This window comes from Tursiops truncatus, chromosome 11 (genome assembly GCF_011762595.2).
Source record: "Tursiops truncatus isolate mTurTru1 chromosome 11, mTurTru1.mat.Y, whole genome shotgun sequence".
Lineage (NCBI taxonomy): Eukaryota > Metazoa > Chordata > Mammalia > Artiodactyla > Delphinidae > Tursiops > Tursiops truncatus.
Window position 1 is genome coordinate 84,767,440 of NC_047044.1, and position 25,035 is coordinate 84,792,474.

General features: G+C 35.0%; 1 protein-coding gene across 10 annotated transcripts in view; it reads left to right on the forward strand.

The window, feature by feature from the left end:
- C2CD5 (C2 calcium dependent domain containing 5) overlaps window positions 1-25,035 on the forward strand; it is an 82,557-nt gene that overhangs the window by 49,849 nt on the left and 7,673 nt on the right. For all 10 annotated transcript variants that reach the window (XR_002176605.3, XR_002176606.3, XM_073788968.1 and 7 more), the window contains 10 exons: window positions 2,459-2,650; window positions 6,166-6,352; window positions 9,660-9,824; window positions 11,397-11,537; window positions 13,443-13,506; window positions 14,263-14,324; window positions 14,535-14,633; window positions 15,104-15,193; window positions 15,673-15,760; window positions 16,730-16,816. Coding sequence is in view for 8 of the 10 variants with exons in the window: in XM_073788968.1 (XP_073645069.1) it covers window positions 2,459-2,650; window positions 6,166-6,352; window positions 9,660-9,824; window positions 11,397-11,537; window positions 13,443-13,506; window positions 14,263-14,324; window positions 14,535-14,633; window positions 15,104-15,193; window positions 15,673-15,760; window positions 16,730-16,816 (1,175 nt within the window). In the remaining 2 variants the exon portion in view is untranslated. The remainder of the gene's footprint in view (window positions 1-2,458; window positions 2,651-6,165; window positions 6,353-9,659; window positions 9,825-11,396; window positions 11,538-13,442; window positions 13,507-14,262; window positions 14,325-14,534; window positions 14,634-15,103; window positions 15,194-15,672; window positions 15,761-16,729; window positions 16,817-25,035) is intronic.

A 25,035-nucleotide genomic window follows, 5' to 3' on the forward strand; every position in this document is an offset into this window, starting at 1 on the left:
AGTTTTCTCTTCCTTTCCTTTTCCTTTCTCTTACCTCCAAAACAGGAAAAGGTCATGAAACAATTTTCATAAAATTAATTTACAAAACAATCAAAATACTATGTTATCCGAAAATTATGTATAAAAGCTTCAATTATGTTATAAAAGCTTCATGAAATATAACTTTAATATATGTGAAAGAGAAAGCAAAAATGAAAGCATTAGGTAAAATGAGATTACTTTTTGGTTTATTTGATTATTGGTCCCTTTAATCTGTTAGCTTCCATAAATGTCATAAGTATTTTCCATAAAACGATGAAGTTATCAAATATATGTACAAAAAACTATTAGTTTGGTACCAGAGTTTGCCCAAATAATATAAATTTTAAATACCCCTTGCTCTACACTATGCATATTTATTTTCCCCCGGTATTAATGTATTAGTGTATATTAAGGAAAAAAGCAAAAAAAATTCTGTATGTGATCAAATTTAGAATAAATTTGCAAGTCTCTGTATAGCAAAGAAAGATATGCTAGCTCTGGTAGGCACACAGAAGACCTTGGTCAGTTTCTTCTTTTGTCAGTATTAAAAATGGGTTTTGACCATAATATATTTCTGAGCATTAAAAGTCATGGTAAATAGGAAAGTGGAGGTGGGACATTTTGAAGTATATTGAACAATTGGAATATTCCTTTGAGAAAACTGACTTTGCCAGTGAGTTGTCCCAGTCCTGTCATATAGTTCTCACCTGTGTCAATAGATTCCATTCTTCACTAGATAGAAGCCTAATTAAACAAACAACCTTTCCCATCCAGCTTGGTTGTTTCGGTATTGTGGCTTGGATGGACACAGTGAGCTCTCTTGAATGGCAGACTGATGCAACAGATACCATCCCTACTTGTAAAAGAGGAAAATGTCTTTTTCTTTCTGCTATGAAATTACTAGTGCTTACTACAGAAAATTTGAAAAATGTAGGAGAGTAGAAGGAAGAAAAAAATTCCCTAGGGTATGAGTATTCAAAGATAATGCCTTTTGTACATTTCATATTTCAAATGCTTTCATAAATTTTAGCACTTTTATTTTTTATGCCTTATGATGTTACACCACTTATGTTCAAATTTCTGTGAGGTGTTTAGTTAAAAATTGCCCCAGTTTTCATCTTTCTGTGTCCCCTTGTAACACATGGGCTTTGGATTCAAATAAACTGGCATAAGAATCTGAGGTCTGCTACTTAGTACTTAGTGTGACTGAGCAAGTTACTTAATATCTCAGCTTCGTTTCAGGCCAAGTGGAACTAGTTTTTGTTGCCCTCTGTTGGGTGTGAGTATTTAGCTATAGTTTTCTTACTTAATCTTCAAAAAAACCCAAAAAAGACCCTTTCTAGGTAGATATTGTTGTCACACTTTTATAGAGGAGGCTCTGAGAGGTTAAATGACTTGCTCAGAGTCACACGGCTCTGCCCAGATCTGTCTGATTCCCCTGTTACTTCAAATAGGCGAGAATGCCATCTCAACAATAAAAGAATAATATCTGGGAGAAACTTAATTTGATTTAGAGGGTTATTGTGAAAATTCAGTAAAATAATGTATACAAAGAATACAGAAAGTCTGACTCTTGGTAGGTGTTGCATGAGTTTTCTTTTCCCTTTTTAGTGTGTCTACTTGCCAAATTTCAACATTTAAAGGGTTGCTTTAGATGAAAGGGATTTGAGAACCCACATCTTACCAGAGCCATAGAAGATGTGGCTGTGTGAAAGCTGGGATTTCTCCATGGAGCTTCCCTCTGTTTCCCTTCCTGTTCTCCTCATTTCCTCATATTTAATGACTGAATAAATACTTAATCATTCTAAAATGATTTCATAAACAGCACAATACAACAGACATTTTACAGTGAATGGAGAGGTTGTGGGTTGTTCATTTGTGCTTTATGTATGATGGATATTCATTTCTGAAACACAGGTGTTTTGGTTTCGCAGAAATGCTAAAACAGACATCATAAATTAGAAACTTTAGAGTATGCCTAGCTTTAACTTACATTTTTTCCTCTTAAAGAGATTTGTTTTTAACCATAGAATTTTTTCAAATTTTTAGGTTGGTTAAAAAGTTTTTTTTCTTTGGAATTATTTTGTGATTTTATTTGTGTTATCTTTGTCACACAGTAGAAAAATGTCACGCTTATTTGTTTTTATGTTGTATCCCAAAGGAAAAACCATTGGAATAATAGTGGTTTTTGTCAGGTGATAAGTCATCAAACATAAGAATTGATGCAAAATGACTCTACTTGTATAAGCCTCTTCTTTCATAGCACAGTGCATGGTTCTGATTTCCTGGTCATTTCTTATCAGTCATAGTGGTACTTAACTATGGTCGAAGTTGTGGTGTAGTTTGTATACAAGTACTGGATATGTAATGTATGTTTTTGAAAAAATGCATAGAATTTTCAAGAATAACTTTTTTTTTCTTAATGTATTCTTAATAGGCTAGAAGAAAATTTGCCTGCAGGCTGTGGATTTTGCCATATACCGTATGATGAACTGAATATGCCATTTCCAGCTCATCTCACATATTGCTATAACTGCAGGAAACAAAAAGTTCCCGATGTTCTCTTTACAACTATAGACCTCCCAATGGATGCAGCAGTTATTGGAAAAGGTTGTCTTATTCAAGCAAGGTATGTTTGTGAAGACGGTATTTGGGGTCCTTGAAGGAGTATAGGGTCTGGAGTCAAATAGACGTATTTTCAAATATCTGCTCCTTCCTACCTGTGTGATCCTGTGCAGGCTTGGCAATTCTATCTGAACCTCTTATTTTACTCTATGGAAAATATGGAGGAAAAATATCCTCTTTATGAAACTCAGATAAGTTTATATGCAAAAGCAGTTTTAAACATTTAAATTCTGTACAAATGTGTATTATTATGAGGATTATTAATTAACCTGTTGCAGTCTCGGGGTGTGACTCAGTATGCTTTAATGACATTAAATATCTAATACATTGTGGAAATTGACTTTTTCATCTTTTTAAGAACAGTGCTATGTGGTGTTTCCTTTACAACTTCAGTTAGCTGTTAAGAATTCCATTTAAAGTGTACTGGAATAGGAAATGCTAAATTGTGGTTGGCACACAGGAAACAGCTGCAGCTATCTAGGTCACCAACAACTGCCAGGCTACCAAATCCATTGAGCATTTCTGTCCTCATTTTACTTAACATCTCAGCAATAATCACACACTTGATCATTTTCTCCTTCTTGAAACTTTTGACTTCACAATGCCACACCTCCTCCTTTTTCCTACCTTTATGTATAGTCTTCAGACTCCTTGTTGATTCCTCCTCATTTCTTGTTCCTTGAGAGCTGTGAGTTTGGACCCCCTTTCAAAGCTTTCTCCCTAGTTGAACTTGTCAACCCCTATAAGTCTGTATGCTGTCTGTAAGTCTAGGACTCCCAAATTTATAGCTCTAGTCCAGAACTTTCTTCTGAGTTTCAGACCCATATACTTTCCTGTCTGCTTTACACATCATTTTCTTAGGCATCTCATACTTGTTCCAAATTGAACTGCTGATTTTCTCCATTTCTTTCTTTGGTCTTTTCTGTTTTCATAAGTGATACTTGCTGTATCCAGTTCTTCCAGATATGGTATTGTACCTCCCCATATCAAAGTTACTACAAAGGCATGTTACATCTTCTAAAGTATGTTTCTAATCCATTTACTTTTGCTTTCATTCCCTGTTGCATCTTAGACCTTCCATTTAGGATTGTTTTTCTTTTGCTTGAGTTATCTCCTTGAGTATTTTTTTTTGGTATTTGCTGGTGGTGAACTATTTTTACATGTCTGAAAATGAATCTCTTTTATCTTTAAAAGATATTTTGGGCTGGCAGTTATTTTCTTTAAGCACACTGAAGATACCCTTCCACTGCCTTCTGGCTTTCATTGCGACTGTTGAGAAATAACCTATTAGACTAAATGTTGTTCCTTTGAACTATGTCTATTTTTTCCCCTCAGGCTGTGTGTGAGCCATTTTATTTGTCTTTGGTTTCTGCAGTTTCCCTATGAAGTGTTAGGTATGGAGTTCTCTTTATCCTAATTGTTATACCTTGGGCTTCTTGAATCTGTAGATTGGTGTCTTTCATGAATTAAAAAAAAATTTTAGATTAGTTCTGTGTTTCATCTGTTCTCTCTTCTTGATACTCCAATTAAAAGTATTTTAGACTTTCTCACTGCCTCCTCTATGTCTGTTATTTTCTTGTCTTATGTTTTTAAATCATTTTGTTTCTTTATGTTATATTTTGGATGTTTTCTTATTTATCTTTCAATTCTTTAATTTTCTCTTCAGCTGTCTTTAATATGCTATTACACCTAATAATTGTGTTTTTAAATTTTTGATAATCTATTTTTATTCCCAGAAGTTTTATTTTGTTCTTTTTCAAATATATACTATAGTCTTTGATTGATTCTGTAACTGATGATTTTAATATCTAAAATCTTTTTTTTCTGTTGTTTCTGCTGGTTATTGTTCATTGTGTTTTACTTGCTTTGACTCACAGAAAGTTGCAAAAATTGTACAGAGTCCTGTGTACCCTTCAATGAGCTTCCCCCATTGGTGACATCTCATGCAACTGTAGTATAGTATCAACTAGGAAATTGACATTGTTATAATACTGTTAACTATGCTACAGACCTTATTCAGTTTTACACTTCTTTAAACTTGCATTCATTTATGTATTTGTATATATATGTGTAGGTCTATGCAGTTTCATCCCACAAATAGATTTGTGTAAACCACCACCGCAGTCAAGATACAGAACTGTCCCACCACCGCAAAAGAATTTCCTTATGCTACCTCCTTAAGTTTGTACCTGGCATTGCTCCTTGCTCTGGTCCTGTGATGCTTTTAGGAAGATTTTTAAAGATATAGTTTATTCAGTTTTTTTTTTTTTTTCTGTTTTAGGTAAGAGGGGATTAGTCTTCATCAGCAGTTCTCAGAGTGTGGTACCTAGACCAATAGCATCACCATCTTTGGGGGACCGTATAGAAATGCAGATTCTCAGGTCACGTGCCAGACCTGTTGAATCGGAAACTCTGGGGATGGTAATTGTTTTTTAACAAGCCCTCCAGGTGGTTCTGATGCAAGGCAGAGTTTGAGAACTATTGGCCTAAATAGCCTGGCTTGCCAGTTTGGGGATCTTTCCTTCATCTTCACAGCTACCTGTTTTAGTCCAAGCTCTCATTGTCTCTTACCTAAATTTAAGCCTTTTGTCTGCCATCCCCACATCAGTTCTCTTATCTTTACTCCATTCTCTGTGTAGCAGTATAAACGATGTCCTAAAATATACTTTGGATTGTGTTACTATGTAAAACCTATGTGGGGGTTCCCATTGCTGGCAGAATAAAATCAAACGTCTCACCATGACCCGAAGCCCCTAACATGCTCATGCCCATGCTTAACTGCACCCTCATCTGTGCTGCCCTCACCCTTGCTCACTTCACTTGACCTACAGTGGTCTCCTTTTGTTTCTTCTAATATGCCAGCTCCATTCCGTCATTGTCTTTTTCCAGCACTCTCAACTCCATCGTGCTTTTAGGATCCCAGTTCAGGTGTCATCTCTGCTGTGAGGCCTTACGTCGAGTTACTCTCACTTTTCTTCACCTGGTTTATTTTCTGCACAGACTGGATTCTTAAGCATTATCTGTGGTTGCCTTGTTTCTTTGTTTATTCCTACTCCCCTCCCCTCTGCCCCCACTGGAATATAAGCACGAACAGGGACTTTGTGTTTTATTCACTGATCAGTGCTCACCACCTAGAACAGTGCCTGGCACATGGTGTACACTCAAGTAGGCTTTGTATTCTTTTAATGAGTAAATTAAGTTTTTTCCTTTGCTATCCACCCATTATATGATCACAGGGAAACCTAAGATGCAAAATTATATTCTCTAGTGATTTTGATCAGTATTTATTTCATTTCTAGAGATTTTGAGATTTTTTTCCTTTTTATTCAAATAGGACTTTTAGCAAAAGTATGTACAGTGAAAAAAGTGACAGAAAAGATTATTGATAAAACTTAAGAAGTCCGTTTGAAACAAGTAAATGTTTTATCAAGCACACTTTTAGAAACTTTAAAAAAATTGGACATTTCTTAAGATTGTACCAAGAACACTCTCCACTGACTAAATTATTTTCCTTAACAGGTTGTGTCGCTTAAAAAAGAAGGCACAAGCAGAAGCAAATGCCACAGCTATCAGTAATCTGTTGCCATTTATGGAATATGAAGTGCATACTCAGCTAATGAATAAACTAAAACTCAAAGGAATGAACGCTTTATTTGGACTGAGAATTCAGATCTCAGTGGGTGAAAATATGTTGATGGGCTTAGCGGTGAGTTTCGATGTTTTGTTTTTGTTTTGTGATTCCTATAGTTGTAGATTCTGTTTTATGTGATTCAAAGAGTCTCCTAAAAAGACTTATCTAAAGATCTGGCATTAAGACTTTTAAGGCTTTAGGGACATTATAAGAAGTAAAAAAAAGCCTAGTGATAGGCTTTCAAATGTTTTTATATTTATAAGATTATTATTTGAAATTAAATTAATAAACTATTATATAAATTTATTTATATTTTATACTATTATTATATTTTTGTATTCTGATCATAATTCCTATGGTCAGATTTCTAAGAATTGCCAGGTATAGCTTGTTTTGTAAGTTGGCCACCACTGTTCTGAACTTTATTATTGTTTGTGCATTGCTAAAACAGGGTTTCTCCTTCTTGGCACTATTGACATTTGGGGCTGGATAACTCCGTTATATGGAGCTGTCTTGTTCATTGTAGGATGTTTAGCAGCATCCCTGACCTCTGTCCACTAGATGCTAACAGCTTCCCCACAGCGTGACAACCAAAACTGTCCCCAGACGTTACCAGATGTCCTTTGGGGGACAAAATCACTCCTGAGCGGGGAGGACCACTGTGCCAAAATAATCTTTCGTTTTAATGGAGAAAATCAGTACATGAGAGACATGTGCACCAGTGCTCAGCAGTGGATTGTGCAATAAAATACGTGTGTTTCTGAAGTGCTAATAAATTGTGAGGCAGTAAAAAGCTCTTTATCTCACCTTCATGTTCACCTTGGCTTATTAGAAAATAAGTTCTGACTAGAAAGTTATCAGTGGGGAAAGTGAGAACTGCCTTTTTAAGTAGCCAGGGAACTAGATACCTGCAAAATATTTATGGAAATTCTCTCATATTCTCCACACTTTGCCAGCCAGAATTTTCGTCTATGTCACCAGTACTTTTCAAATTGGAATTCTCTGTCATCTTTCTGAGACATGCATAGAAATTTAATTTTAAGAAATTTATGGGGGACTTCCGTGGTGCTTCAGTGGGTAAGACTCCGCACTCCCAATGCACAGGGCCCAGGTTTGATCCCTGGTTGGGGAACTAGATGCCACATGCCACAACTAAGAAGTCAGCATGCCGCAAGGAAGACCCAGTGCAGCCGAAATAAATAAATAAATTTATGGAATTTGGTTTCTTTTTCTCAGTATGCATTTGTAGATAAAATGCTAAATTGTTTCCTGCTTCATCTTTCTATAAAAGCAAATATGCAAATTTATGTATGTAGGGGATAATTGTGTGTTGATGATTAATTAGGAAATCTCACTTTTTTAACAAGATGAATTTGCAGTGATTAATAAAGGTAATCTGATTCATATTAAAATACTTGATATTTAGATTAACTTGGGGAAAAGAGTGTTAGTTATAATTCACCCATCTAAAAACTAACAAGCTTAGCGAGGGCATAACGTAAATGTGTAGTCAGGCTGAATACAGAACTGTAGCTAGTGGTGGGTGTCTTGGGAACTAAGAGCTTGGTTTAGATTCAGAAGTTTAAAGAACATTGTGCCGATTGTAGCAAACACTTTTGCTACAGGAAACTAGTTTGTGACCCTGGTATAATTCTTCAATGCCTGCCTCGAATACTGCCTTTTCTGATTCTTACTAACCTTTTCTTCTTGATCACTAGTGGCACTTGTTATAACCGTTTGAGCTTTTGATCTTTGTGCTGTTTTAGCCTGTGCAGTTAAATCTCAAGGTCCTCCTGAGCTACTAAATCTCAAGTAGCCTCCATGATAGCTAATCTCCGACGAGTGCCTCCTGGGTGTCTGGCACTGGGCTGCTCCAGAAAGAACGTAATATTATCTTCACTTTATAAGGCGAGGAAGCGGATGCTGTGATAGGTTGAGACTTGTCCAAAGTGATATGGTTACATGTACCGGAACTCAGTTTCAAACCCAGGCCTGTCTAATTCCGGAGTTTGTGTTCTCAGCCATTCTGGGCCGTTGCCTCATTAGTGAATGCAGTTAAGCAAGTGTTAGAGATGGGGCACTATGGCGCAGAAGGCGTTCTGAGCTTGAGCATCAGAGACTGGGTGGTGAGTGCAGTCATGGACACATGAACAACCCAGGAGAAAGAGCTTCTGGGGATCAGTTTCATCTGGTGCACAGACTTCATCATAGAGTACTATAACGTTTCTAGGAAAGACTTTTACAAAATTGGCAATTGTGTAATAACAATAACAACAACAACAACTCTAACAATTCAAAATACGCAAATATCCAGAGTTACAAGAATTGTCTTCTCTTTTCTCCATTCTACTCCTTTGATGTTAACAATTTGATGTTTGTACTTTTATACATTTTTTTTTTGCTTTGCTTTCCTTACAGAAGCATATTTAAACATATATGTACATAGGGGTGTGTGTGTGTGTGTGTGTGTGTGTGTGTGTGTGTGTGTGTGTGTTTTATCTTGTTTTGTATTTCCCCTAATAGTTTTTCAGTACTAATGGCATGTAGTACTGTTACAAAGTCACAATTTAGTAGTTATTTAATTAAATATTTAAAATAAGTCTGTATCAAGTTTCCTCTCTTGGTGATTATGGAGGCAGGATGGTATAGTGAAAAGTTCTTGGTATTTGGAGTCGGAAACAGATTCAAGTCTCTTCCCCACATTTATTGACAGTGTGATCTTGATTAAGTTTCCTGTCCTTTCTGAACTCAGTTTCCTTACTTGCTTTGCATGTTTCCCTTTTACTTTTGCCACTTTAAATGTAAGCTACTCATTCATGAAAAATTTACTTTTCAACAACTTTCAATCATATTTTTTTTTTTTTTTTTTTTTGCGGTACGCGGGCCTCTCACTGTTGTGGCCTCTCCCGTTGCGGAGCACAGGCTCCGGACGCGCAGGCTCAGCGGCCATGGCTCACGGGCCCAGCCGCTCCGCGGCATGTGGGATATTCCCGGACTGGGGCACGAACCCGTATCCCCTGCATCGGCAGGCGGACTCTCAACCACTGCGCCACCAGGGAAACCCTTCATATTTTTATAACCTATTTTTTTCAGTGCAGATTTTTACAATCATAACAAAAAACTTTAAAGTCCAGTTGGGTATGTAGTGAAAAGTAAATCATCCTTTTACTGCTGTCCCTGACCTACCCAGAGTTCTTGCTGAAGTAACCAACCCCTGTTACCAGTTCTGATTTTCTGTGCCCTTCCACATATGTCCTATGCAAGCACTGATGCTAATTATCTTTTTCCTTCAGGGCAAGGACCACATTCCTGAATATGAAAACTTAAGGACTATTATTCTTTAGATATTTTTTTCTGATTATTTCCCCATTATTTTTACCAGTCAGCCACAGGTGTGTATTTAGCAGCTTTACCAACGCCTGGCGGTATTCAGATTGCTGGGAAGACTCCTAATGATGGCTCATACGAGCAGCATATATCTCATATGCAGAAGAAGATAAATGACACGATTGCTAAGAATAAAGAATTATATGAAATCAATCCTCCGGTAAGTGAAATAAATCTCCACTGTGAATATGTAAGTTGCTATTTAGATTTTAGTACATTTTTAGGTTCTCTTAAAGATTTTTCTGCCACTGTCTAGATTTGCTCTCCTCATTGCTCATTCTTTCACCTCCCTTTACATCCATGCTCAAATGTCTTATTTTTTAGGGAGGCTGACTTTGACCACCCTATTTAAAAAATTAACTCTCCTGTCAATTTTTGGTACTTCCTATCCTCCTTCTGTTTTATTGTTTTCTGTTGCTCTTACCTCTATGTGTCTTTATGTGTGAAATATGTTTTTGATTTTTGTCTACTGCTTGCTACTCCCAATAGAATGGAGCTCCATCAGGGCTGTATTCCTAATGGCTAGACCAGTTCTTCCTGGTAGTAGCCTCCTGATAAATACTTGTTGATGCCTAAAGAAATGGCCTAAAATGTTCTTTTTTAGTAAAAAGAAAGATTGCTTATCTGTGGTAAAAATGTTCAAGAATACAGAGTCTTTTCTTTCTCATTTTGTAGTCACTGTAATAGGTACCCTGTCAGATTTATCTAGGGCAGGTTAATGTGAAGTGTAAGTAAGATAAATGGATGCGAAGGTGCTGCAGAGGCAGCTGTGTTATGAAACTGTGTGGTTGCAGTCTTATGCAAGGTATGCCCTAGCAATGAACATTGAAAACATTTTTGAAAAACCTTTTTTAAAATAATCCTTTTTTTTTTTTAAAGATAGTTCTGTTACACCAACAACAGGCTGTGTCTTTTACATTTGTGCTTACATACCCACATTCTCTTGATATTCCTGTGGCCAGCAGTTATTTAGAACCTCTGATTAACTGTGATCTTTGGCTAAAAAAATGGGTGAAGGCTTACTAACCCATATAAGATTGTAGCCTACACTGACCTCAAAAAGATCATTATTGTAACTATCAAAGTTTATTTAGCTAAATAAGTTGCATAGCAAATACATGTATAATAAATATGTGTATTATATAAATATACACATACATAGATACATATATCATATTCCACATTTTACTATGTGAGGCTTTGAAAAATTACCACTGCATAAGATATGAAAGATTAGAATCTTATTTGGGTACATAAATCTTTAATTCTTTATAGATTATTAGGACTTTTAAATGCTGAGTAGAAAATACCTTCTGAGCTGGAAGGACCGCCAATTCCCTACTAATTGTAGTGTCCTCTTTTTACACTAGATGTCAGTGTTGCCTTGCTGTGTCTGTGACAGTTTCTGGATTAGTGTATGAAGGTTGCTATTATCAATTAAAGGAAATAGCTATGTACTCTATAAAAGGTTAATTAGTCATAAAGGTTATAATTAAATATGGACTATGAATACATTTTACGTACTCCCCTCCCCCCCGGTAGTTTTCTGTTAATATAAAAATGTAAAACCAGACTGAAGCATACAAATATCAAATCATTATGTTGAACACCTGAAACTAATATGTTACATGTCAGTTGTACCTCAATAAAAAAAAAAAGACTGCAGTTTACAAAAAAAACCCAAAACAGAAAAAGACAGTCATATGATGTAAAGCAATTATATTTCTTTTAGGAGATATGTGAAGAGATTATAGGATCACCCATTCCAGAACCTAGACAACGCTCAAGACTTTTGAGATCTCAATCAGAAAGCTCTGATGAAGTTACAGAATTGGACCTTTCACATGGGAAAAAAGATGCATTTGTTTTGGAGGTATTATTGCATTGGACTAATTTCTTAAAGTTTTTGGAAGATAAGATATATATTTTTACAGTCAGGTCCTAAATTGGTGTGATATTTTTGTATCATTACAACTGTGAAAAATATCAAAAGAATATTTTATTATAGAAATTACAGCAAACTTGGTAACATATCTTTTGTTTAACAAAAGTTAAAAAAGAGTTTTGGAAAATTAGTTTTGGAAAAATTAGTGTTTGGGTTGAAATATAATTAAAATATTAAACTTTTGGAGCTTTTTTTGTAAACTTGGATTAATTTCAATAAGAAGTTTCTCTTCTTTCACTTACTATAATTATTACCTGCTTTATATGTCATAACATGTTACTATAATTATAACATTTTTACATGTAACACAATAATATAAGCACTGTGAATTCCGAGTGTAGTGTTTTTTTTACTGAATTCAGAGGGTGTAATTGAACTTTCATTGTAAAAACACATCCAGAATGAACTAACTTTCTTGGAGAATAAATGACATGAAAGGTTCATGGAGCCTGTGCCCTCACAGATCTTCTTCCCATGCACTCCCCTGTAGAATGGTTAGCTTTGAAAGGATAGACGATCTTCCTTTGATATTGAAGGAAAGGAAAATAAATGAGGATACTTAGAAATGTTTTCTGGTAAGGTGCCAGTTGAGAGAAAAAAATCATATGCCTGGATCTCAGTAAAGCAGGAAGGTGACAGTAGAATTGTATTGGGATGGGATTGGAGGTTTGAAGAGTCTAGAATAGTGCCCTTGAATGTGATCAGGATGTCAGCTGTGGGAGATGCTCAAGGCTTAACTGAGGTGAGACTGTTACCTTGTAGGAAACTCAAACCATATGAATTTGTGCCTCTTTCTCATAATCTCTACAGTCTGAGAATGGAGGAAAAAAATGGAGGTTGGTAAAAGGTTAAGGAGTAAAAAGTTCCAGGGTAAAGTTTAGAGCAGTTAGTTATACTCAAAGTGCCCTGTGATGGTGGCATCAGCAACAGCTGGGAGCTTGTAAGAAATGCAAACTCTGGTGCCCCTACTTCAGACCTAGTAAATGAAAATTTCAAAGTGGGGCCCAGGAATCTGCTTAGCAAACCCTCCAGATGAGGGTTACTTTCACTTTGATCCAGAGCATTTTTCATGTTTTCTGATCCAGGGATCCTGGCTAAGTAGAGAACAGAAGTGCTTGGAATATGGGCAGAAGAGGCCAAGGTGTAGAGAGATGGGGGTTATAGTTGATGCTGGAGATCTGAGTGTAGAATGTTTTGGGGAATACCACAATCGAGTTATGGCCTTGACTGTGAATGGCTAAAGCAAAGTGGAAGTGAAAGTGGTTCTTGACATCTCGGGTGTAAGTCAGGACTTAGATCCCCAATGTACAAATGAATGTCAATATATGTCCAGTTGGATATGTTCATTACTTATAATTCACAACAGAAGATTGTGATGTAGGAAAAATGGAGTTTGTACTTATTCTTTTAAGACATGCCTTTAAATTTACCCCTATGTAATTTTATTTTAAAGCAGTTCTGTATTTAGTCAAAAGATTTTTTTAAATTGCACTTTATTAATTTAAACAAATAGAGATAATGATTGCTTGTTATCTTTGTAAATCTTTTGGAACATGCCCTCATAAAGACTTGAGAAAAGGCTTGATTTTTAAAAAACTCAATATACTTTATAATGTATAATATTTCATTTAGAAGTATTTATAATTATTGTGGAAAAATTTATAGATACTACAAAAATTTTTTCAAGTTTTATATTTTAACTTAGGGAAAAATGGCCCTACTTTTCCTTGACCCTTATGTTTTCTATTTAATAAATAATAAAAGCGATTTTTAAAAATTTGAAACAATTATATATTTACTACTTATGTGATAGGTTCAATCTTTCATTTTCAGATCGATGACACAGATGCTATGGAAGATGTACATTCTCTACTCACTGATGTTCCGCCTCCTTCAGGTGAACAGAGAAAAATTACCTGGAGATGAGACTAGTTTTGCATATCAGTATTTCAGTTCATAATTATTATAGCACTAACTTTATTTTAACAGCTTTATCAGTGTTACTTTTTGTCACGTTCTTTGCTGCTCCAAGATTGAAAACATCGTTTAAAAATATTTACATTAGAACTTAGGTGAACTGATTTTTAATCTTTTTGTTTATGCATTACAAAAAAAAACATGGTAATTTATTAACATGGTCTAAAGTTTCCCAGAAGTATAGAGTTTTAGAAAAAAAGAATGAATGGATCTTAGTTAGAACTTCATGTAATAATTGAAAAATGTTATTCTTTTTTTTTAATTAATTAATTATTCATATTTGGCTGCATTGGGTCTTCGTTGCTGCATGCGGCTTTCTCTAGTTGCAGCGACTGGGGGCTACTCGTCGTTGCAGTGCGTGGGGTTCTCATTGCGGTGGCTTCTCTTGTTGCGGAGCTCAGGCTCTAGGCACGTGGGCTACAGTAGTTGTGGCACATGGGCTCAGTAGTTGTGTCTCGCGGGCTCTAGAGTGCAGGCTCAGTAGTTGTGGTGCACGGGCTTAGTTGCTCCACAGCATGTAGGATCTTCCCAGACCAGGGCTTGAACCCGTGTCCCCTGCATTGGCAGGCAGACTCTTAACCACTGTGTCATCAGGGAAGCCCCGAAAAATGTTGTTCTTTAATACAAAAATAAATGAAATGTTATCATACGTTTTCCCTATAATTTATTTTGACAGGCTTTTATAGCTGTAATACAGAAATTATGCCTGGTATAAATAATTGGACATCCGAAATACAGGTAAACCTTTTATTCTTTATTTTAAGCAAATATAGCATATATGATTTTAGCAAGTTTTTTCTTAATATATGTTTTCTTTTCGGCCTCTTTACTGCAGTTAAAATCTTATCTTTTAAAAAAATACCACAGTAGTTATGATTGTTTATTTTCTGTTACAGTATTTAGTTCAAAATAATGAAATGACATGCCATTATATCTCCCCATATTTAGATGTTCACATCAGTAAGAGTAATCCGATTAAGCAGCCTTAATCTAACTAATCAAGCCCTCAATAAGAATTTTAATGATCTCTGTGAAAACTTGCTCAAGGTAGGAACCTTTTGACTAACTATACTTTAGCTAAAACTCCTCAGGATCATGAAATTAAAGAAGAAAAGTATTTATATTGTCTGGAATACCTTACACAGTTGCAGGCCGAATTATTTTTATTTACTTATCAGTCTTAACCTGCCATCAAGTAAAATGCTAAAGATGTCCTCTCCATCTTAATATGCCACACTATAAAAGGAATATATTTTAAGTTATTTCATAGCGTTAAACTTCATAAAAATCTATATTTGTAAATTTAAAAAACGCCTTATTTTTTTATGACGTAGAAATATGATTAAATCTTCTTGTCTGCTTAGATATTAAAAATGTATTCTTAATGAAAGAATAGACGAAACAGAAGTGTTTTACTCTACTCAACTTTATTTGCCATAGTATAATGTACATTAAAAGATCAGTTTTTATAAATTTTTAAATTAAAAGAAATATTACTAATATTTTCTTTTGTGTAGAGCCTGTATTTTAAACTACGGTCTATGATCCCCTGCTGCCTTTGCCATGTAAATTTTACAGTATCTCTCCCTGAAGATGAATTAATTCAGGTAACTAAGGTTCAGTCTGTTATTAAAGAAGATTTCTAACTTTAGTCTGTTTTAATATTATACATTTGCCATAATTACAGAAGTATAAGCTGCTTTACTTCAAAATATTTTTAAACGTACTAGTATGAGGCAGACCTTGTCTGTCTGTTTCACTTTTGTGAACTCTAGTTATCTGAAGGTGTACTCATATGTATGTTCCAGCGTATGTACACTAGGTGTGCTTCTGTACGACTTCTCTAGACCCCATCTTTCAGAGAAGGTTTTTGAGCTCTTTCTGGAATACCTACGTTTAGGTATACATGTTGGGCTTAGTTGTAGTCTGAATGTCTGAGCTTATGTGCAGTTCTGGTTGAGAATCTTAACCAGGAAAGGCAAATTAGCCAGTTTGTATAAGTTGTTCCATGGTACTGAAAAAGAATTATAAGAAGCTTTTTTGGGGAATGATTGTTTTGCTAATCATATTGTTTCTGTGATTCTAGGTTACAGTCACAGCAGTTGCAATAACTTTTGACAAAAATCAGGCTTTACAGACCACAAAAACACATGCTGAGAAGTCATTGCAAAGAGGTAAACCTGTGGTAGATGGGAGCATAGTTCATGTTTGTCTGTGTTATAATTCAGTGATAAAATATAGAGGATAGGTAGAATAAATGACATGTTTCTTGACAAGATACTGTCACTTTTTCTGTTTTCTTTATCAAGATAACTGTGTGGATAAGCATATGGCTGATGATATTTTTCACACATGAATAGGTGGTTGGCTGCTATTTACGTAGAAAATGCTGCTGTTTTTTAGAGTTAGCTTATAACATTAGTTCTGCAGTAATTTAGAGGCTCCTATCCTAGGAGCTCTGGGGAGGTCCTCAAGGCATCTGAGAACCAACTGATGTAGCAAGCACCATGGATTTTTCTCAGGAAAGGTCCCATAGTGTTCAGCAGATTCTCAGAGTTGTTCTTTATCCAGTAAAATTTAGGAAGTACCATGCTTAATATATTCCAAAGAAATGCAAAATCTTAGAAACCATTTGTGTGTTCTGAAAAAAGAGAAGAGGGAAATAGTATACTTTCTAAAGTTTAATGACTTACTGGCTAAATAAATATTCATGATTAATCTAAAAATTTTTAAGTTGAATATATCCTACATCTATAGCATTGAATTAATGTCAGATGTATTAAATGATTATGCGTTCAGATATTTATCAAAAAATATAGATAATAACTGGTTTAAGTGTCATAGAACTAGTATAGTACAAAAAGTAGGATAATAATCATCATTAGTGAGTGCTTATTCTTTGCCAGGCACTGTGCTAAGAGATTTATATACATTACCCTTTCTAAATCTCACAACAGCCCCACCAGAGAAGATAGCAACCACTCTCAGTGTCCGCAGGTGAAGGACCCCCATGGAAGAAAGCAAGGACAAACCAACCAGAATTAACTGAGTTGGGGGGGAAATTATATGTTATCCCAGAGTAATTTTTAAAAAATTAATAAGAGATCATTACTAATTAACTTGTGTTTTTCCTGCCTCTCAAGCCTCTACAGATAATGAAGAACTTCTGCAGTTTCCCCTCGAACTCTGTTCAGATTCACTTCCTTCTCATCCTTTTCCACCGGCTAAAGGTTGGTTAAGTAAGGGAAATGCAAGCACAAATACCAGTTTCTAGATCCTTTCTCTTGCTTCTTCACTGTAGGTAATCTTAACTTAATTTTGAGATGGAGATTTATTCTTCATTTCCTCATTGTATGTTTCTTCATGTTCATAAAGGGGAGAGAGTAATGTTCCTTTTATTTTAATTTCTCAAGTAATCTCATCATGACTTATTAAGGTAATTTTTTGTGTGATATTCCATTCTTGTAACTCAAATGTATTAAAGTTTTATTTTCAGAGATTTGGATTTCCCAAAGTAACTATTCACATATGGTATATTTTGATATTTATATTATATCTGGTAAATTTTTTTCTAGCAACACTAACCTTCTGCAAAAATTTTTAGATTTTCATAGACAAACAGAATACTTATTTTCTTCAGAAGCTATGTGGAGAGGTTTTGGGTGGAGGTTAGTACAAGTGAGAAAGGGATGAGCTTTCTGTCTTTTGGGTGTCTTGGTTATATTTGAGGAACATTTTTTCAAATGCAAAATGATTGTCCCTTAATTCACTAGCAGTAGATCTACTTAGATCTGTACAATCTTTGGAGAAAAGTGGGAGGTGGTTTTTTCCATTTCTCTTCTGATTTCAGTGTAATTTTTATTATAAAAATTTCAGAATTACTGTACCTTATCTTGTAGCATTACATACACAATAAATGTAGTTTGTGTTTTTTCCTAAGTTTTTTATTCTTAGAAATGATGCTTTTGTTATTTAAAACCAAATTGGCATTTCTAATTTTTCTGTTTTATAATACAAGTGACATTATTTTATGGTTTCTACTTATCAGTTACTTTATCTGATACCGTATTAGTTATAATACAACATAGTTTTATATTCACATTGCCTATGTCAATAGAGTCTTTACTAAATCAGTGCAAGGCCTGTGTAGATAAATAGATCTTGTCTCATATTTTGAAGCTGAAAAGAAGCTACTTTCAGATTCTGAACTTTCTAACATGGTAACTGTGGTTCTTTTTCCTTTTTGTCTAAATTAAAATTCTAATTTAGAACTCCATAGAGAATTTCTTGAAAGAATAGAGAGGAAAAATCAAATCCAAAGACAATCTGAGTTCAGATTTATAACTTAAACATAGCTTTCAGAACAAAAAGCAGAACAATCTAGAATCTTCCTTGAACTGACTAGATAGGATTTTTTTTTAAACACGTATTTTCTACAGAAACTTATATTTAACACAGGGTTAGTTCCAAACCACTTTTAGGTATCACTTCATTTATCCTTACCCAGCAGTGGTGGCGAGGGGGAAACTAAAACCAAAAACCCAGTCAGCAACGACGAAATGGTTTGATCAATTGCTAACCTATACAAATATTTATTTGTGGATTTGGGGTCCCTGTTAGCCCAACTTTACCATGTTGTTAATAGCTACTGAATTCTGCAGAAGATTAGATTTAAACTCTGTATATTGGCCATATCTATATTGATAACTTACAGTTTCTGCAATAGCTTTCAAAATATTTTCAAAGGTAATGAGAACTAGTGCTTTTTGAAGTCATTAGTATATTTTGTACAAATGATACTCTGAACTTAAAAACAAGGAAAGAAGAATTTGAGTAGAATAAGTCATATCTGAACAGTCCCTAAAATATTTGCAATTTATTTTAAGGAGCATGGAGAGGGACCATAGGTGGAGTAGTAAACCAAGAGACCTGGCTTTTCTTCTCAGTTCTGCTACTGATAAAGTGTGAGAACTTGGGCCAGGTAACCTCTAATTAAGCCACTTTTAGTTCCTCATTTGTAAAATGTGAAAGGATTAAGATTCTCTCTAGCCTTTAAATTTCTCTGATTTCTTGAGTTTCTATAGTTTATGGTTCTTCAATTATTAACATGTCCCTATTATTAAAAACGTAAAAGCTAAATTATGCCTGAGGTCACACTGAGCTTCTGTTAATTAATTTTCCAAATAACTTCAAATCAGTTAAACCAATGATTTTTAAACTCTGTTCCTCCAGACCATAGAGTTTCTTCAGAGGTGCCTCATGGCCTTCCAGGAGGCAAGGTGCTGGCGGGGTGAGAAGATAGGTCTCTAGACCCCCTACTTCTGAACTAGAGCAGCTTCAATGCACTACGCTTTATGTATCAGCTTTCTATATATGATTTTCTTGGAAGAAAGCGTTTCAAAAAGTTTGAAAATCACTGAATCAGATCATACCACCCTTATCGTCATCATCATCGCCACCATTGTCAGCTTCATAATGATCAATATCATCACATCTAATGCTAATATATATAAAACTTTAATACTAAGTGCTTAACTATAAAACCTTTGTGCCTTTCCTTGAATGTTACATTTTAAAATCATCAATGAACACTAAAAAGTTTATCTGTTTACTTTTTTAAAGTCATGTAAATTGTGGTTTACGTTGCATCCTTATGTATTGTCTTTGCGTCCTCATGTCTTGCCAGGAGAACATGGGCTATGATGTATATATTAGAAAAAGTTATCTCGAAGTGTTTTGGAAAATTTGAGGATAGGATGGGTTTTGAAAAGGTCTGAAAAGTGTAATAATAGAGTGTTATATCATGAAAGTAGTAATTGAACATTGTAACATGAAGGAAGGCTTTGAATAGAGAATAGAAATATCTGGGAAAAGTTAAGCTTAGCAGTTTAGAGGAAATAGGTGGGAGAGAGAAAGGTGAGGGTGAGGAATAAATGCTCAGAGAACTTCTCTACTTTCTTATCTGCAACCACAAGAGGTTTAAAAGTTAACTACTAATACTGATAAGTAAATAAATATATAGTTTTTATAGTTTTGTTAGGTTAGTTAGCTAAGCTGATCGAGATTTATCTTTTTTAATTCTGAAAACTTTGAATACTAATTTATTTTTCATGTTCTTATCACAAATGGGATAATTTATTAAAATTTTTTATTTCCTTTTATGTTGACAGAGTAGTCTCAAGAGCTATGCACAGTCTGTTTATTAACACTTCCATCTTTTCACTTGTAGATAAACCTTTCCTTATCTTTTTGTGTTATTGAAAATGAGTGAGTATTATGTGAAGAAAAGATGCTTCAATAACATGTTTCCTAATTGACAGTGTAGAGTAAGCTTGGGCCTGAATTGTCCATCCATGCTTAATTTTTTTCCTTCCATCTTTTGTTATATTTGTTACATATTTTGTTTCTCAAGGTAACAGAATAGTTTGATGTATGTCTCAAATTTGTGGTTGATTTGGTGTTACCTTGATAGTTACCATGATTTTTCCGATTTGAAATATTAAAACATGCTGAGCCTAAGTAATTTCTTAAAGGACATTATCATGTGAAGGTCATCAAAATTCTTTGATGAATACTATGAGGAACAGAGATGATGTGGCATCACTATAAATTCCTTTTTTTAATGAAACTGTGTTAAGAAAAAAGATGACTATAGCAAATTTTTTATACCACTTTCATAATGTTTTTTCCTCCTCATTAATATCTACATGTCAGCTTTCTGAATATCTGTCACTTCACTCTGGAATGGTTTTTTAAGAGGCTTTAAAAATGATATATATTTTTATGAAATGAAAATGAAAAAAGATGGAGCAAATATAGTAAAAATAGGGAATCTGAGTGAATGTAATCTGGGTGAAAATTTTTTAAAAATCAAGATATTTCTCATGAACTGTAATTAATCTTAAAAATTTTATGCATGTAATTTTTATAAAAGGTTGGCATGTTACTTTAGATACATGTCTAAAGACCTGAATCTTGAGATATTTGAAACCATATTGAGGGACTTAAGAACTTATATTAGACAAAAGTGTTTGAATTATATACCACTATAAATAGATCTCAAATACTTTATAAACCTAATCTATAATAGGATAATTGCTTTCATTAAAATTCTGAGAGTTTAAGGCTATAAAAGGGTTTAATTAAGTCAGTTTTAGTGTTTATATACTATTGGATAAAACTGTATAGAGGAAAAGTTTTTTATATCACCCTTGTTTCTGTGTCCATTTTGCTTTATGCTGGGGTGGTATCCTCATGTTCAGTGGCATTAGCTATAGCCTGGGAGAAGTTCTTTTTTCACTGAGCAGTTGCTGATGAATAAGACAAATAGAGGTCAAATTCTGGATTTCAGTAAAAAAGAAAACAAGTTTGCTTACACCCTCAATATATTATACTCCATAATTAGGTATCCACATTTGAAGCTTTTTTCTTTATTTTTATGGTCGGCTATCAGAATTACTTTTTGTTAAACCAAATTTGATTTTAAAAGATAGTTTAATTTTTTAAACTTAAATGACTTGCCTCACATTATTTTAACTTGTAATTAGAAATATAAATCTATAAGACCTACAAAAGTTAGCTTTTCCTTCTTCCTGCCAACTAATGGTTCTGAATTCTTACAAGTATATATAATTCTTTATGCTAACTAAAAATGTTTTTATGTATTAAGAGTTCATTCCATGTCTGTTTTCTCTCTTATTTTTTTAAGATATATTTTGTCATTGTGACCAAATGGTAGCAACTATGAAAAATGCTAAAGTTCTTCATGTTATCCGTGGCCACAGCAGTGAGTGAGGGCTCCTGAAAGGAGAAAAATGCTGAGGGGAAGGAGAATGAGAGGAAAACAGAAACTAAAGAGTGGAAAATGTGAAAACCTCATCCAAGAAGTGGGAAGGAGAGGAAGAGTTGATGGAGAAGTAGAGATAAGGAATCTTAGCTTTTCCAAGAGCTTGAGGGCAGTGAAATCCAGAGTCAGAGGAAGAGGGAGTGAAAAGCAAAGAAAATTGAATTGGGTTATTGACCCAAAACAAGGATTATTTGGAAAAAAGGATACAAAGGATGGGAGTGAGAGGAAGAGTGAATGATGGGGATTGAAGAAGAAAAGCAAGTGAGTTAGAATGTTGCACACCCGGGGTTGGAAGCTTTAATGACTCAAATAGGGCAGCTAATGTCTTTTGTCATCTACTGTATGTATTACCTGTGTAGCTATGTAGTTGAATTTTTTTTTTTTACTAGTGAAATATCCAGATCGAAGCAATTTGTGTCTTTCTGTATGCCTTAGTAATTTTTAACTATAATATGGCAATTTCATTATCAATCCACCAGTATTTAAAGACCATTATGGACCAGATTTATACTGAATGTTTATGTACATCATTTGTTTAACTCAGTCATTAAGCCAGATTTTATAGTTATAAGACATAGCTGATCAATGCATTATAGATTGATGGAAGTGCTTAAAGGGACATAAAACCAAATTTTGATCATAATAATTTAAAACTAAGAACGGTTAAACAGGAAAATAAAACATACAGTTTAGAGACTCCAGATTGCATATATTTTAATCTGCCAGAGAACCTTTTCAGAATTTGCAGGAGGTTTTTCAAATTTTGTAATTTTCTTAGGGTGACTGGAAAAGATTATCTCAAATACTTTTTAGTTATTCAAAGCAAAGGTGATCTGTAAATTTTAATGGTAGAAAGTAAGTTGTTAGAAGAGTAGTCAGTGTAAAACTCTATCATAGCTAACCCATACCTTTGTCATTGGTTATTTAGGATAATGGAAGCATCTCAAACTTCGGAAGCACTGGCAGGTGTATAATTGAGGGAGGAGGAATTCTTGCCACATTTTTTTTTCTGTTTTTCATCTATATGCTCATTTCCACTAAACTGCTTTAATCTAGGTTAATCCCCCTCCCCACTCCGCTAAGGCCTGTTAAAAATTGCTCAAGTGTAGTAAGAAAATAGTCAATCTGCATGTTCTGTTTGCCTCAGTAACTTTCTAGGGTTGTTTTCTGAGGGATAGCGGGATTATCAGTAACTGGTGACTTCTTAAAAAAGCAAAATTGTATTCAATGGGAAAGGAAATGCTAAGAGAAGTGGGCTGCTGGGTGGCTTGATGTAGACTGTCTTTGCAGCTACAGTGGGGCCTCTCATACGAAGTATTTGTGTCAAACTCTTCCCCAGAGATGTGCAAATAGCCAGAACTGGGTGCCAGCTCCTCAACAAAGCCCAAAGGACTTTTAATAAGATATTTACCCCTGAGTATGAAATATGTTGTCTTTTTAAGTATTGGCTTAGAGATTGCATACGTATTTATTTATTCTTAAGCAGAATTACTGCTTTGTCAGTGAGCCAGACAGCTAATATCTGCAGTTCCTTCTCTTGTGAAAAGCCTGTTATTACCTGGGAAGCCAAACTGTAATTGGAAGGAGCAGAGTGACCGAGAGTCTGAGGTCATTAGATATTTGAGGTGTTCAGACCAGTCCGAGGTGCTGACATCCAGCTGCTGCCAGGACCAGCTCCTCTTGGGCCTTTTCTCTGAGAGAAAACATGAGCATCCTGGCAAGCATGTTAGGAGATGAACCTGCTCTCCTTCAGTGAGGTCAAAAATCTTGTCGCTCAGCCATGTCTCTAATTTAAAAGTTTTGTTCTTCTAAAATTTTAATTCAAACACATTCATATTTGAGGGCAGGGAATAAATATTTTCCCTCACTTGTTTCTCCTCTTCCCTACCTTTCGTAAAATTTTTTTTGGAAAAGTAGTAAGTGTACTAAGTGTACATGGTGAAAAATTCAAATACTACAAAAAAAATCACATTGTCCAAAATAAAGCTTCCTTCTCCCTTCGTTTTCCTTCGCAAGAGGAAGATACTGTTTAACAGGTTATTGTCTGTCTTTACAAGGATACTCTATCCTTTTTTTAAAACACAAATATTCTACAGATCATTGTATACCTTTGTTTTTTTCCACCTGGCATATTCAGAGATGGGAACCGATACCGTCTACATGTTTAAGCTCTTTTCATGGGTACTTGCCATTAAATTATATACAGTTGCTACTAGAGAATTCCGTATTACCAAGATAATATCAAGGTATAGAAGACAATTTTAGTAATTTTCACTTTTTCTTTTAGTTTCCTTCCCATCCGCACATTTTAAAAACTTTAACAGAATACCTAATGCCGACTATATTTTCTGTGTCTATACTTACCGAGGCTATATATACTGCACAGGACATACGAGAGCTCTGGGACCCTCCTGGGATGTATGAGCCTGGGGTGGGCTATTTACTGTCCCAGCTTCTGCACTGGGTCTGTTTCCAGGCTGAGCTGTCCCTAGAGATCTGGTAAGCCTCTGAATGTCAGTTCTGTTCTGGTCTTCCTCCTGTAGGTCCCATCGCTTCCTGGGCTTCCATTGCCCCTCAGGATGCTGAATCAGGAGGATACTCCCTCTAGAACTACAGTCTGAGGGCATGATGGTCAGGGCGCGTCCAGCGTGCGCTCCTCATAGCCATTGTATGGACCTCACCTAGTGATCCCTTTTATCGGACAGTTCTGTATTGTAAGAGGATTGTCAGCCACTGTACACTCTCCAGTATAGCTTGTGGTCATTGCCTTAAAAACTGGGGGGTGGGGTGGGTGTGGGAGATACTTCCATTGCACCCAATCAACAGAAACATTCTATAAATCCAGTTTTTGAAAAGTATAACTTTTGCTAATTTAAGAATATTACCAGAAGGTCAACACATTAAGCAGAGACAAAAATACATATATTTACTTAGTTTATAATTTAAAAAAAGACTGGCTGACCCAAATTATTCTTAGTGTCTTTATGTGTTATTTCTATCTTGGCCACACTATATTCTCAGGTCTGAAATTCTTTGAAACAAAAATTCAAATAATGCCATTGTGGATAGAGCCTGAACATTAGAAATGGATTATGAAGTTTTCTTTCTTTTATAGTACTGTTTAAATTTGTACAATGACTTAAATATCTATAGTAAAAATACAAACTGTCAGGGAGAATGCAGGATGCTGCTTTCATGAGCCTACTGTAAAGGGGATTCTAGTTTGGGATTCCTAGTTATTTCCGTGGAGAGCGGTCACCTTTTAGTTCCACAAAGTCTTGATAGCTCCAGAAGGAGCTGCTGAAAGCAAAGGCCTTGAATGAAGGGGTTGGTGGTGAGGGGGCAGGTCGGGCTGAGGTTTGTGTTTATCTGTGAGAAATAGGTCATTGCCTTGTCTGTAATTTTTAATCTTACTGGCTCTTCCGCCACAAGCATTTCCCTTCTGTTTTTCATTTCAGATTTTCTTCCCAGTAGGTTGACCCTTTTCTCTGTTCAGTTTTCTCACATCCCGCTTCCATCCCACTAACATTTGTTACTGTGTTGATATTTTGTGTGTAGAGTTTCTGAAACCTTTTTTGTGTTATACTAACAAGTAATCTTTCT